The sequence below is a fragment of the Saccostrea cucullata genome, unplaced genomic scaffold (assembly GCF_032062105.1).
Source record: "Saccostrea cucullata isolate Sc308-1 unplaced genomic scaffold, CSIRO_AGI_Scuc_v1 ctg13990, whole genome shotgun sequence".
Classification (NCBI taxonomy): domain Eukaryota; kingdom Metazoa; phylum Mollusca; class Bivalvia; order Ostreida; family Ostreidae; genus Saccostrea; species Saccostrea cuccullata.
Genome location: NW_026919751.1, coordinates 4,939 through 16,474, shown reverse-complemented (window position 1 = coordinate 16,474; position 11,536 = coordinate 4,939). Strand labels below are relative to the sequence as shown.

Genomic DNA, 11,536 nt, shown 5'->3' with positions numbered 1-11,536 from the left:
GGTATAAGTCATTTTATGCCTAAATATATTATATCAAAAGAATTTGATGCATTAGAAATGGAATTCAAACTAACAGAAAAGGGGGGTTGAGATCTTTTACCATGCCAAGAAAACCTTAGCAGTCTGTCCGGAGAGCGAACTCAATAAAAGCCGAATTAACGTTAATCTGTGAAACTCCCCAGAGAGATGTTGGCGAGGCAATTAATGTCAGCAGTTTTGAGGGAGGGATCTTAAGTTTTACTGGGTTTAAAACATAGGTACAAAACTAATTATTTGGAAGCCTTTGTACCCCTTCTTTTTTTCTTTTCTTTTTTTTTTGGGGGGGGGGTCATATTTATCAAATACTGTAAGAAAAAAAGTAAGTTAAAGAAAAACAAAATTATTAATTATAGTAAACTAATTTGTCAGTAGAAATAAGCTGTCTTTCAATTTTTTACGTAATTCCATATAGTTTTTTTTCCTGAGCATAAATTAACGTCGGGTACGATGAACATGGTAGTTTTGGAAGTAGCGCGCGTCGAATTATGGGAAAAAGGGGTACCAGATTCCCGGAAGTTGACATCATTTCCTGGTTAAACAAGAGGGAGAGGAGTACTAAATGGGTAGAGGTATCACACCGGTAATTAACCAATCAAAATGAACTTAGTCAAATGTAGGTCCATACATTTAAAATTGATTTTCCTTTCTTTTGAGACGTTTTTCTATTCTCTTCCAAGCCATTTTTACAACTTTGGTACCTGTGCCTATTAAATTTTATGTACTTTTTGAACAGATAAAGGTTTTCGACAGGAACTATTTTTTTCCCGGGAATAGGAGGCTACTTCCTGCGGTACACTCGGAATGTTTATAGACACATTGAAAACACGTGGATTTGAGGGTAGCCCTGTTTACAGATAGAAAAAGTCAGAAAATGCCGTGTAGGTACCGTTTTGTGTGTGAGAGTGTGTCAGCTAGTGTGACAGGTAATGTTTAACACCTCCTGCTAGATATTTTTTCAAGTAAACAACTACCAATTTTTTTTAAAAGTCTTTTTATTCTATATGGAAATTTACAGTCAAAACAATTACCCGGCGTGTGACGCAACCTGATTGGCTATGTTAATATTTTCATTTTAATGTAAAAGTATCACTGATAGAAATAATGGTGGAATATATCAAGTTTATTTTCTTTAACTAAGAAAGCTGAAAACCTATGATCCCCCCCCCTAAAATCGAAATCTGCTGCCGTAAATTGTCTTGCTAGCGTTTGGGGAATATGGGTGATTTGCATCAATTACACTTTTATTGACTTCCACAGTGCGTAAACCGGACGAGATTTCTTGGCATGGTTATGATTATGGGTTATAAGGGATTCTAAATAACAAACTATTAATTATGAATATATTTTTTATATAATTGTTTTTTACTTTTCGGTCTTGTTTGACATCTGTAGTTGAAAGTTAATTGTTTTCATTTGATTTTTAGGAAAGGCATTTTTGCACATGTTACCAATATCTAATTCTTGTCATCTCTTTCCTGTTTCACGAAATCAATGTCATTTACTCATATATACTTGTTATCAACTTTATGGTTAGATCTTAGGATCGTGTTCTTAGAATTGTTATGCTTAGATTTACCTAATTTCAGTGTTGTAAATTAATGTCATATGAATTCCCCCTGTTCTTGCAATTTTCTACCCTTAATTTAATCGGCTGGTCAGTACGAAAGTGGGCGGAGTTGTCAAAGATAAGATGTGACTGAGTTGTAAGTGAGTCAATCTTAAGAAATTCTTTGTAAAATTCAGTTTGTTCCATCTACGAAATTTGTTCTAAATTATATTTGTGAAATTCATATTTTTGGAATTACAATAAATTGTAAACTTTAAAAACCGACTTATCAATTTGACAATTTATTACATGGTGGAGAATCCGGGTTTACTCGATCATGATGAAGAAGACATGTTGACAGGGGATGCTTACTCCTCCATGGCACCTGATTCCGCCTTTGATGTTTTTTTTTTTTTGGGGGGGGGGGGAACTCATGTGTTTCCACTCTGCATTGTTTAATATTACTATGAGCTTGAATATTTTTCATTAACTCCATAGTTCCAAGGGCTTTCCTCTACAGGTAGAGTTAAATTACTTTGTCTGGGAGGAGGATGGAGAGTATAGGACCAAAACAGCTTTATTTCATTTTACTTTTACTTTTTTATTCTGCAAAGAAACTTGTTGCATTTATATACACGATAACTCACGATACCTCATGTAAAATATGTTTGTATTCTGTTGACTCTCAAATTTGCTCTTCTTTCCTGACAGAAGTTAAACTCTTTTCATTGCAGTGATATTAACTTGAAGACATTTATAAAATCTCTTCTTATATTTACATGTTGATTCTCTACTGAGGTTATATCTCACATTATGAGATAATTTGTATTACCATGGTTTGAATGATTTTTTTTAAATATTATGAACATGTACATGCAAATACAAATATTCATTATCATAAAGATGTCAATTACAATAATTGGCTAAGGCACAACATATAAGATTCATCAATTGTTCATACATTTATACAATATTATAGACGGTGAGGATATGCATAAATCAAAGAATCTTTAATACTGCAAGTTTTGAAAGGAGGTAAAGAAAATGCGAGTACTTCTAAATCCACTACATGTATAGTAGTTATCAGTTCATGTAAACTTCTCTCAACAAGAAACTTAATTTACAGTGTATTGATTTTATTTAAGATACAGTCTCTTTTTCTAATATGCTAATACAAAATTAATATTGCTTATACATTCCCAGTAAAAATACTAGTAACAGTACATTCTACTATATTTCCTGTAAACATAGACAGACGTTATGTTTTTAACATCACAAAATACTACTGAAAAGTACTTGCTGCTTTTGTCAAGAGACACTTTGCGTAGTTTATTTATAAGCATGGACAACTCAACAAGATCGGAAACAAACATTCAAAGCTAGAGATACCGATACACTTTGACACAGGCTTTTTCTTGTTCTACCAACCACAGGTTGTCGTGCCTGTCCACAGAGATTCCGTATGGCCGTGATATCCCATCGTTCTCTGTCAGGATGTAAGACAGGAAGTCCCCGTCCTGGCTGATCAGGTGCACGGCGTTATTGGCTCTGTCTGCGATAAGGATGTGACCAAGACTGTCGGTAGCCACACCACTGGGTTGGAATCTGTCTTTTAAAATACTGGCTATGACGTGCCCGTCATAGGTAAAATGAAGATTTCCGGACTTATTCAATACAACAAGTTTACTTTTAGAAAGTTCCATTCAGAAACACAGATGTCTTTGTTGACATTTTCACAGATAAAGAAAGGATCACTAAAATGTCTCTCTCCGTTTTGATCTGTCTGAATTTCCACTTTTCCCCAGTGCTGTTGTACCTGACCACTCTTGCTGTACCTCTGTAACCCATACAGACCAGGATATCACCTGACTTGGTACAACAGAGTCCTCCAGGATTATGCTCAGTACTTATAATCTCTGTTTTCTGTTTATTCAGCGCCACTTTATAAATAACTTTATTGTCGTATTCAGAATAAATCAGACTTCTGTCCAGCATCACAGCCAGGCCAATTGGTTCTCCGTCATACTGATGTTATCCAGCTCTGTCCCTGACCTGTCTATCAGTTGTATTCCAGGACCATCACCACTGATGTACGCTGATCTATCATCACGGCAAGCCATGTAACATAACTTTCTCTTTTCAGCTTTTATTTGGCTTGTTTTTACTGAACGCTCCAGTACTCTTTTCTTGGATTTATTTCCTTTTGCAGACATAGTTGGCTGTATATGTTTTGAGCTTTCAACGGGTGATTTTATCAAGTTAACCTTACTTGTTATTAGCTTGCCAAATTGATGCTTATTTTGAGATTTGTTAATCTGACCAACTGAAAACGAAGGCATAACAATACTTAGTTTGTTTGGAAGTTTCAATAGCTTAAATATGTCAGGATTTTGCTTTCGATACAAAATAAGTTCGACAGGATGAGTTGAATCTGTAAGTGTTTCCCATTTCTCTATCATTTGATCCAAAGTTTGTTCAAAATTCTCAGCCTCCGCAGTATGTCGGGCTATTTCCACTATATATTTTCTCTCATCTTTCTCAGACTCTTGCAATGCTTCTGCCAAAATGGTGCTGATATCATTTATAAATATCTGAGCTTGTTTTTTCATTTTCTCACGTATATCCTCATGACTGGTCTTTATTCCCTTTTCTCCCATGATGTAATCTTTTATTCTCTGACTGATCTCGACTTCAACTGTGTCTTTATTGTAGTCAATTCCTCAATAGTTTCGGCTTTTAGTTTCTCGTAAAGATCTTGTATCTTCCCGATAGCGTGTTCGCTATGAACTTCCTGAATAGACATAACCACACGGGGACTTGGCAAACTTTACAACAAATCTCGTACGCTTTAGATGAGTGGACCTCACACATTTTGATCTGATTGGCTGGATGAAGTCTCTACAGACAGACGGACGATGTTGTGTCCAGGAACTTTACTTTTAAGATGGAAGACTTTACATCGAGGACAGAGTTCATCTCCACACGGAACACAGTGGAAGACAGCGGGCTCGTTCTCACAGTATTGACATCGAATGACGTCCTGGATTTGAGATCTGGCCATTATACGGTCTTGAAATAATAGACGAGTTTTTGATTTTCAACCAATTATAGTCACACCCAATTAGGGTTTAAGGCTTGAACAATTTTGAATCTACAGAAGATGCTTTTGAATAAGATGACTTTTTAAAACATTTTTTCCTTGATGCATTCCTGTGTAAAACTTTTATTACCGACCCTGCCTCTGGGGGTGAACATTTGACTAGTTGTGTTGATATTATCTAAGGATGCTTCCGTATGAACTCCATCTTACCTGATCAAGAACGTTTTGGGTTTAAGTATGTCGAAAACTTATTTGTAATTCTTGAGAAGACATGGTGCTTCATTTAAAAGAACTTACATAATGCACGTTTGTTTGAAATAATTGATAAAGTATTGTCTTTCAAAGTCGAAAATGTAAATGTTGACTATCAGGCACCGGACAAATGTTATCAGAACAGCTCAGTTGAACTGTAGATTCAGTTGAGCCAAAAAGGAACAATTGAGGGAAATGCCTCTATTATACACTTCTTAAATATATATAAAAAAAAGTTTTTCAGACACTGTATAAAAACTGGATGTTAATTTCTGTACGAAAAGACCAGATATTTGATAAGATACTGGTATAAACAGTAACATGAATAATATACACATAGTGTATGTAAGTGGGGTAGTTTCCAGTGTTTCAGAGTGATATTGGTTAACCTAATAAAAGTTGAAGCAAACAAAGGTGCATAAATAAATAAAAATTAAAGTTATAAACTGTTCGTGGGTCGAAAGTACAATTTAGTGTAAGAGGGTTGAATCTTTATCTATTTCTCTATATTAATCTTTTCTATATATTTTTAAATACTAGGCAATTTTTCAGTCTTGATAGTACACTAACAAAAAAGGGAAGGGGTAAGTACATTTACATTTTGTGACGACAGATATATATATAGTTTGCCAAACAAATGTCTAATGACCCACAGGAAAACAAGGTTGATATGGTGACAAGGGATACTTCTTCTACTTTCGGTTTACATTTCAATCTATTCAATAGATATTATAAATTATCATTCTGTATTATATAAGGTGACTTAAGTTCTTCATAACAAAGGAGAAAACAAGCAACAACTACAGCAACAACAAATGCATAAAAACTGCTATATTCTATATATCCATACCTGAACACAAACAAAAGCTGTATGAAAACGTAAGGCTCTCTAGTAAATTATCTTGTCATTGGTGGTTATTTTTAACCTTTTCTTATTGAGGTTCAATGATATTATGTATCTTTTAAATTGCCAAGATCTATGTCACTTTCACGAATTTTATAAACACAATGCAACACATACTTATTTTAAAAGATATATTATTGTTAAACATCAGACACGTTTAATAGTTCAGACTAATAACTAAAAGCAATATTAATGCAGCAATTTAACTTTATATGGAATAAATGAACAAAAAAAAATTTTATATTGCCTAAAATTTTCACAATAAATTAAAATTTCATGACAGCAACTTCCGATTCTGAACATCTTCGAACTTGAATATAATTAATCTCGTTATCTTAGCCTTGTTAATTCAACTTCATCCAAAAAAATCTGAACGTACACCTGCTCATTGTACACACTTGATGATAATTAATTAGTTTTCTGGTGGGTGTGATTGTGTGATTATAACCAAAGCTGGGTGAAAATACAGTCCATCTGTAGCTCATTTGCCTTGAATGATCCCGTAAAATATTCTATGAAAAAGAAGAGTTTGCAATTTAGAAGTCTGTCATCTTATACGTTGATTGAATTGTGATGAAAATGTGTAAAGAAAAATAATCCTGCTAATTCTATGTAATATCGAAATTATATGAATAATCAAGTTGTGCTGATTCTGAATGACACACTATTTTGATCTATAGTCGTAAATTTCCTAATCAGAGAAATTTATTTATGATATATTTATTCAGTTACTTAGTCATGTTAAGTTTTTACATGTGAGATTATAGGTCAACTCATCGCTAACCTTAATTGGTTATCAATCAACACAAATCATATACCTCACTCCCTCATATAGGTAAGCTGCAAAGATAATTGTGCCTCATAGTAGGTAAGGTCTATAGTTAGATGAAATTTTGCCTCATAATGGATAATGTCTGTAGTTAGATGAAATTGTGCCTCATAATGGATAATGTCTGTAGTTAGATGAAATTGTGCCTCATAATGGATAATGTCTGTAGTTAGATGAAATTGTGCCTCATAATGGATAATGTCTGTAGTTAGGTGAAATTGTGCCTCATAATGGATAATGTCTGTAGTTAGATGATATTGTGCTGATTACTTTTTAAATTAATTTTCAAATCCGATTTATTGTAATAAAAAAGATTAAAAAAAAAGATCGTTAGTTTCTGTATTATCTTAACCGAACCGATGTTTGAAGGATATGGAGATAACGAACAGTATTCAAGATCAAAAGTCCTTAAAACATTATATAAAACAGGAGATGAGCAAACACAAACCTCCAAAACATCGGAGATTGGATCAGGTGCCATTGAGGATTGAGCATCCCCTGCCGACTGGTCACACCTGCCGTGTGCTCCTTGTCATAATTGGGAAAATCCGGAAAAACCCGTCCTCATGTCAGTTCTTAAATAATGGACTAACAATAAGTATGAAAAACGTCAGTCAGCATTTGTCTCAATTGATAAATTGTATTTGCTGACAAGGTCATTGTATCGATCATAGAACTTACGAAATGATGACTTTAAACGAGACTGCTGATATTCTTGTTTCATCAACTTGTTTGTCAATAATTTACCCCGTTTTAGAAATTGTCCATACGTAGAGCATGCTCTTGCGTATCTTATCAAATGAGATACATAAACTCCGTATGCTGGTGATGAAGGTATATTGCTGCATAGGTAAGGGAAGTTGATGATAGAAAAGTTAAAGTCTTCGCGTTTAACAAAGAGTTTGGTTGTTAGATTACCATTAACGTCCTTTTCAAGTAAAATATCAAAGTATGTAACAGATGTGTCAGACTCTGTGGTATCTTTTTTCTCATGCTCACCAGAATATACTAGTATCGTATCGACATAAGAATGGAAATTGCCATTGTTAAGTGACAATACGTCGTCGCTATATCTAAACTAAATGTCGAGTTGAAGGCCATATGAAGTGTTTTCTTCTTTTCACACATAAGAATTTGAACAAATTCTGTTTCATTTGAATGCAAAAATAGGTCTAGTAATATAGGAGCGCAATTGGTACCCATGGAAATTCCGATAGATTGTTAGAAGACCTGGTCTCCAAAAACAACATAGATATTGTAAATTAGAAACCCAAGCATATTTTTGATGTCATCTTCAGAGAGCTTATTTTCACAATCAGAATGTTTTTAACAAAATAATTTTGCAAATTACTTTGCCAATGACAAGGTAAGTATTTACCAGATGTCACTGATATCGAAAAGCATGGACATTAATTAATGGGGAATGGCTGAGTATAAAGTTGAAAAGTCATAAGTTTTTAAAATGTTTATTTTTGTAAAATCTTGTGTTAATATCTTAGTGAGAAGTAAAGAAAGAGACTTGGTTGAACATTTACTGGAACCCGCTTTGTATCTTTGTTTGTAACGATTCATAATAAGTTTTGGAATCATATATAGACACGGTAGTTCAAAATTATTTTGGTTCTTCATGTTCTTTGGGGTATTAAAAAGATTTCGCAAACCAAGTTTGATCCCAAGGAGATCACTTGAGTCTGGCTCATTACAATAGGCAATGGTATTTTTACCAATTTTTTTTAATTCTTGGGTAGCATTACTTCGTCTATCAGTTATTTTTTTTATGTACTTCTATGGATCCTTTACAGTGTTGTATAATACTCAGGTGACTGTTAAGGCCCTTGGACCTCTTGTTCATAAATATAATCTGACCTTTTGTGACAAAATTATTATTTATATAATTACTATGGAATCTTTTATTTATGTTTATCTTTTTAATGCTTTTTAGGCAAGAATCTAGCTTTAAGCATTCTTTGCTCATTTAAATCAAACATTTAGGTTTGTTTCTACATGTATAACATTCTTTCTTGTATTTTATTCAATTCTTGATTAACAACATTTAGCAAAGGAGGGTAACTCTCATTTGGTCACTTATCACAATTTTGTACTCTCTTGGCCTCTTATATACCGGTACCTAGAAGCAAAGAAAAGGCACATTTACTTACTTTACATAATTATATCTAATACATTCACATTAAAATTATTGTCCTTAATTAGTCTGCTTAGAAATCATGGGCAGAAGAAATTTTTAAAGCATATATACAGTTCTGCTAATTATTTGATAGAGCCCACCCAAGTGCAAGAACTCCTGACCCAGGGGCTATATGACATTCTCAGTTTTGATAGAGGCATCCTTTTGCATCATAACTACATGTATGTACTTAATCGTCTTTATACCCAGGAACAGAGAAGATTTCAGATACTTAATACATTTTCACTATATATTCATTACAGCCTAGACCCTAACACCAGAACCCCTGACCCTTGGGTTATGAAATTCATAATTGTGGAAGAGGCACTCTTGTTTATCATAACTATGTACTTAGTTCATCAGCAAAATACTTGGGAGCAGAGGAGAAGATTTTTAAAGAATTAAGGCATTTTCACTGAATAATCATTAAAGCCCTGTACTAGCGCTAGAACCCCTGACCGAGGGGCCAAGAATTTCACAATTTTTGTAGAGGGCACAATGCTTATCAAAATCATGCCAACAGTTTGATAACTTGATGTACATGAATAAAAGAAAAGATATCTAAAGATTGCACTATATTTAGTGGTTTTGCTCTCATCCCTCAGGCCCCAGGGGTAGGGTCCATGAAATTCACAATATTTGTTCCACTTTACCGTTAGATGCTAAATGCCAAAATTGGTTGAGCAGTCTCAGAGGAGGAAATGAAAATGTTCAAAGGTTTTTAAACGCACAACGACGAACAAATAAAGATAGCAAAGGTCGTCTGAGTAAATTCATGTGACCTAAGAATAAATACAATATTGCTAAAAACTAACTGTTTTAATCATGAGACATTGTTATGATATTTGCATAAATATGGACAACATAACAATATTTATAGAAAAAAAAACAAAGGTAAAAAGTTAAAACAAATACTGATACATTTTGACACAAACGTTGTCTTCTTCTACCAGCCATAGATTGTCAGATCTGTCTACAGAGATTCCTCGTGGTCGTGATATCCCATCATCCTCTGTCAGAATTAAAGACAGGAATTCGCCGTCCTGGCTGATCAAGTGTACAGCATTGTTGGCGTCTGCGATGAGGATGTGACCAAGAATGTCAGCAGCCACTCCACGCGGTTCAAATCTGTCTTTTAATATCCCAGCTAGGACGACCCAGTCATATGTAAACCGAAGATTTCCAGACTTGTTCAATACTACCACTTTACTCTTTCTCCAATCAGAAACACAAATGTCTTCGTTGACATTCTCACAAATAAACCATGGATCAATAAAAAGACTCTCCCCGTTCTGATCTGTCTCGAACTCCTGCGACTTCCTCCCACTACTGTTGTACTTGACAACTCTCGCTGTATTAAACAAACCCATACAGACCAGGATATCACCTGACCTGGTACAACACAGTCCTTTAGGACCAGACTTAGTACTAATAAGTTTTGTTTTCTCTTTGTTGAGTGACACTTTATAGATCAATTTATTGTCGTAGTCAGAGTAAATCAGACTTCCGTCCTGCATCACAGCCAGACCAGATGGTTGTCCATCTGTACTGATGTTATCCAGCTCTGTCCCTGACCTGTCTATCAGTTGTATTCCAGGACCATCACCACTGATGTACGCTGATCTGTCATCATGACAACTTACGTGAAATAACTTTTCCTTTTGGGTTTTTTTTTCGCTAATTTTTACTGAACGCCCAGTATTTTTGCTTACAGACCAATTTCGCTCAAGGAGGTTGTAAACTTTCATTGCATGACTTAACGTTACCAATCAAAAGCATGCCAAATTGATGCTCATTTTGAGATTTTTTGATCTGACCAACTGTAAAGGAAGGCATAACAATTTTAAGTTTGTCTGGAAGTTTCAATTGCTTAAATATGTCAGGATTTTGCTTTCGAAACAAAATAAGGTCGGCGGGATGAGTTGACTCTGTGAAAGTTTCAAATTTCTCTATCAGTTGATCCAAGTTTTGCTCAAATCCCTCAGCTTCTGCTATACGTTGAGATATTTCGTTACGATTTCTTCTCTCGTCTTCCTCGGATAGCTGCAAGGCTTCTTTAAAAATGGTACTGATATGATCTATCATATTCTGGGCTTGTACCTTCATTTTCTCTCGTTCGCTCTCATAACTGGTCGTTATTTCTCTTTCTCCCTCTTTAAAATCTTTAATTCTCTGAATAATCTCAGACTTATATTGTCCCTTCATTCTAGACAATTCGTTTTCGGTTTCAGCCTTTTGCTTCTCGTATAAATCTTGTAATTTCCCGATGGTGTGCTTTCCGTGTACCTCCTGAATGCAATGTAGACAGACAGGGACTTGGCAATCTTCACAACAAGCTTCGTACGCTTTATATGAGTGGACTTCACACATTTTGATCTGATTTGTTGGGTGAAGTCTCTCAGACAGACGGACGATGTTGTGTCCGGAAGGAACTTTACTTTTAAGATGGAAGTCTTTACATCGAGGACAGAGTTCATCTCCACACGGAACACAGTGGAAGATAGCGGGCTCGTCCTCGCAGTATTGACATCGAATGACGTCCTGGGCTTGTGATTGGGCCATTGTACATGTCATGTATCCTGAAAAAAAAGATATAAAAAAAAATTTGATCAATATACCAGGTTCGGAACAATCCGGCCTGATTAATAATTAGCAACATGTATTTGTATGTAATAGATTAA

At 34.8% G+C, this 11,536-nt stretch overlaps 3 protein-coding genes and 1 long non-coding RNA gene across 4 annotated transcripts; 1 reads left to right on the top strand and 3 right to left on the bottom strand.

The window, feature by feature from the left end:
• Positions 1–13: 13 nt before the first annotated feature.
• LOC134237431 (uncharacterized) lies at positions 14–917 on the top strand. Its single transcript, XR_009985826.1, has 2 exons — positions 14–652; positions 773–917. It is a non-coding gene; the product is annotated as an uncharacterized LOC134237431 (long non-coding RNA).
• Positions 918–2,964: 2,047 nt separating this feature from the next.
• On the bottom strand, positions 2,965–3,580 carry LOC134237449 (tripartite motif-containing protein 2-like). Its single transcript, XM_062719541.1, has 2 exons — positions 3,407–3,580; positions 2,965–3,249 (listed from the first exon to the last, which is right to left on the bottom strand). The coding sequence occupies exons 1-2, from the start codon at positions 3,578–3,580 to the stop codon at positions 2,965–2,967; spliced, it is 459 nt and encodes a 152-aa protein (XP_062575525.1).
• On the bottom strand, positions 3,580–4,242 carry LOC134237440 (uncharacterized). The gene has a single exon (XM_062719532.1). The coding sequence runs from the start codon at positions 4,240–4,242 to the stop codon at positions 3,580–3,582; it is 663 nt and encodes a 220-aa protein (XP_062575516.1).
• Positions 4,243–9,757: 5,515 nt separating this feature from the next.
• LOC134237421 (tripartite motif-containing protein 2-like) lies at positions 9,758–11,060 on the bottom strand. Its single transcript, XM_062719524.1, has 2 exons — positions 10,783–11,060; positions 9,758–10,478 (listed from the first exon to the last, which is right to left on the bottom strand). The coding sequence occupies exons 1-2, from the start codon at positions 11,058–11,060 to the stop codon at positions 9,758–9,760; spliced, it is 999 nt and encodes a 332-aa protein (XP_062575508.1).
• Between the last annotated feature and the right edge of the window lie 476 nt (positions 11,061–11,536).

What these genes read in the sequence shown, in the direction of transcription:
- LOC134237440 (XM_062719532.1), bottom strand. Translation starts at nt 4,242, where the DNA reads ATGGGAGAAAAGGGAATAAAGACCAGTCATGAGGATATACGTGAGAAA.
- LOC134237421 (XM_062719524.1), bottom strand. Translation starts at nt 11,060, where the DNA reads ATGAAGGGACAATATAAGTCTGAGATTATTCAGAGAATTAAAGATTTT. An exon ending in AAATTTGAAACTTTCACAGA is followed by an intron (nt 10,479 to 10,782) that starts GTCAACTCATCC and finishes TCATGATGACAG; the next exon opens with ATCAGCGTACATCAGTGGTG.
- LOC134237449 (XM_062719541.1), bottom strand. Translation starts at nt 3,580, where the DNA reads ATGCTGGACAGAAGTCTGATTTATTCTGAATACGACAATAAAGTTATT. An exon ending in ACAGAGGTACAGCAAGAGTG is followed by an intron (nt 3,250 to 3,406) that starts GTCAGGTACAAC and finishes GTATTGAATAAG; the next exon opens with TCCGGAAATCTTCATTTTAC.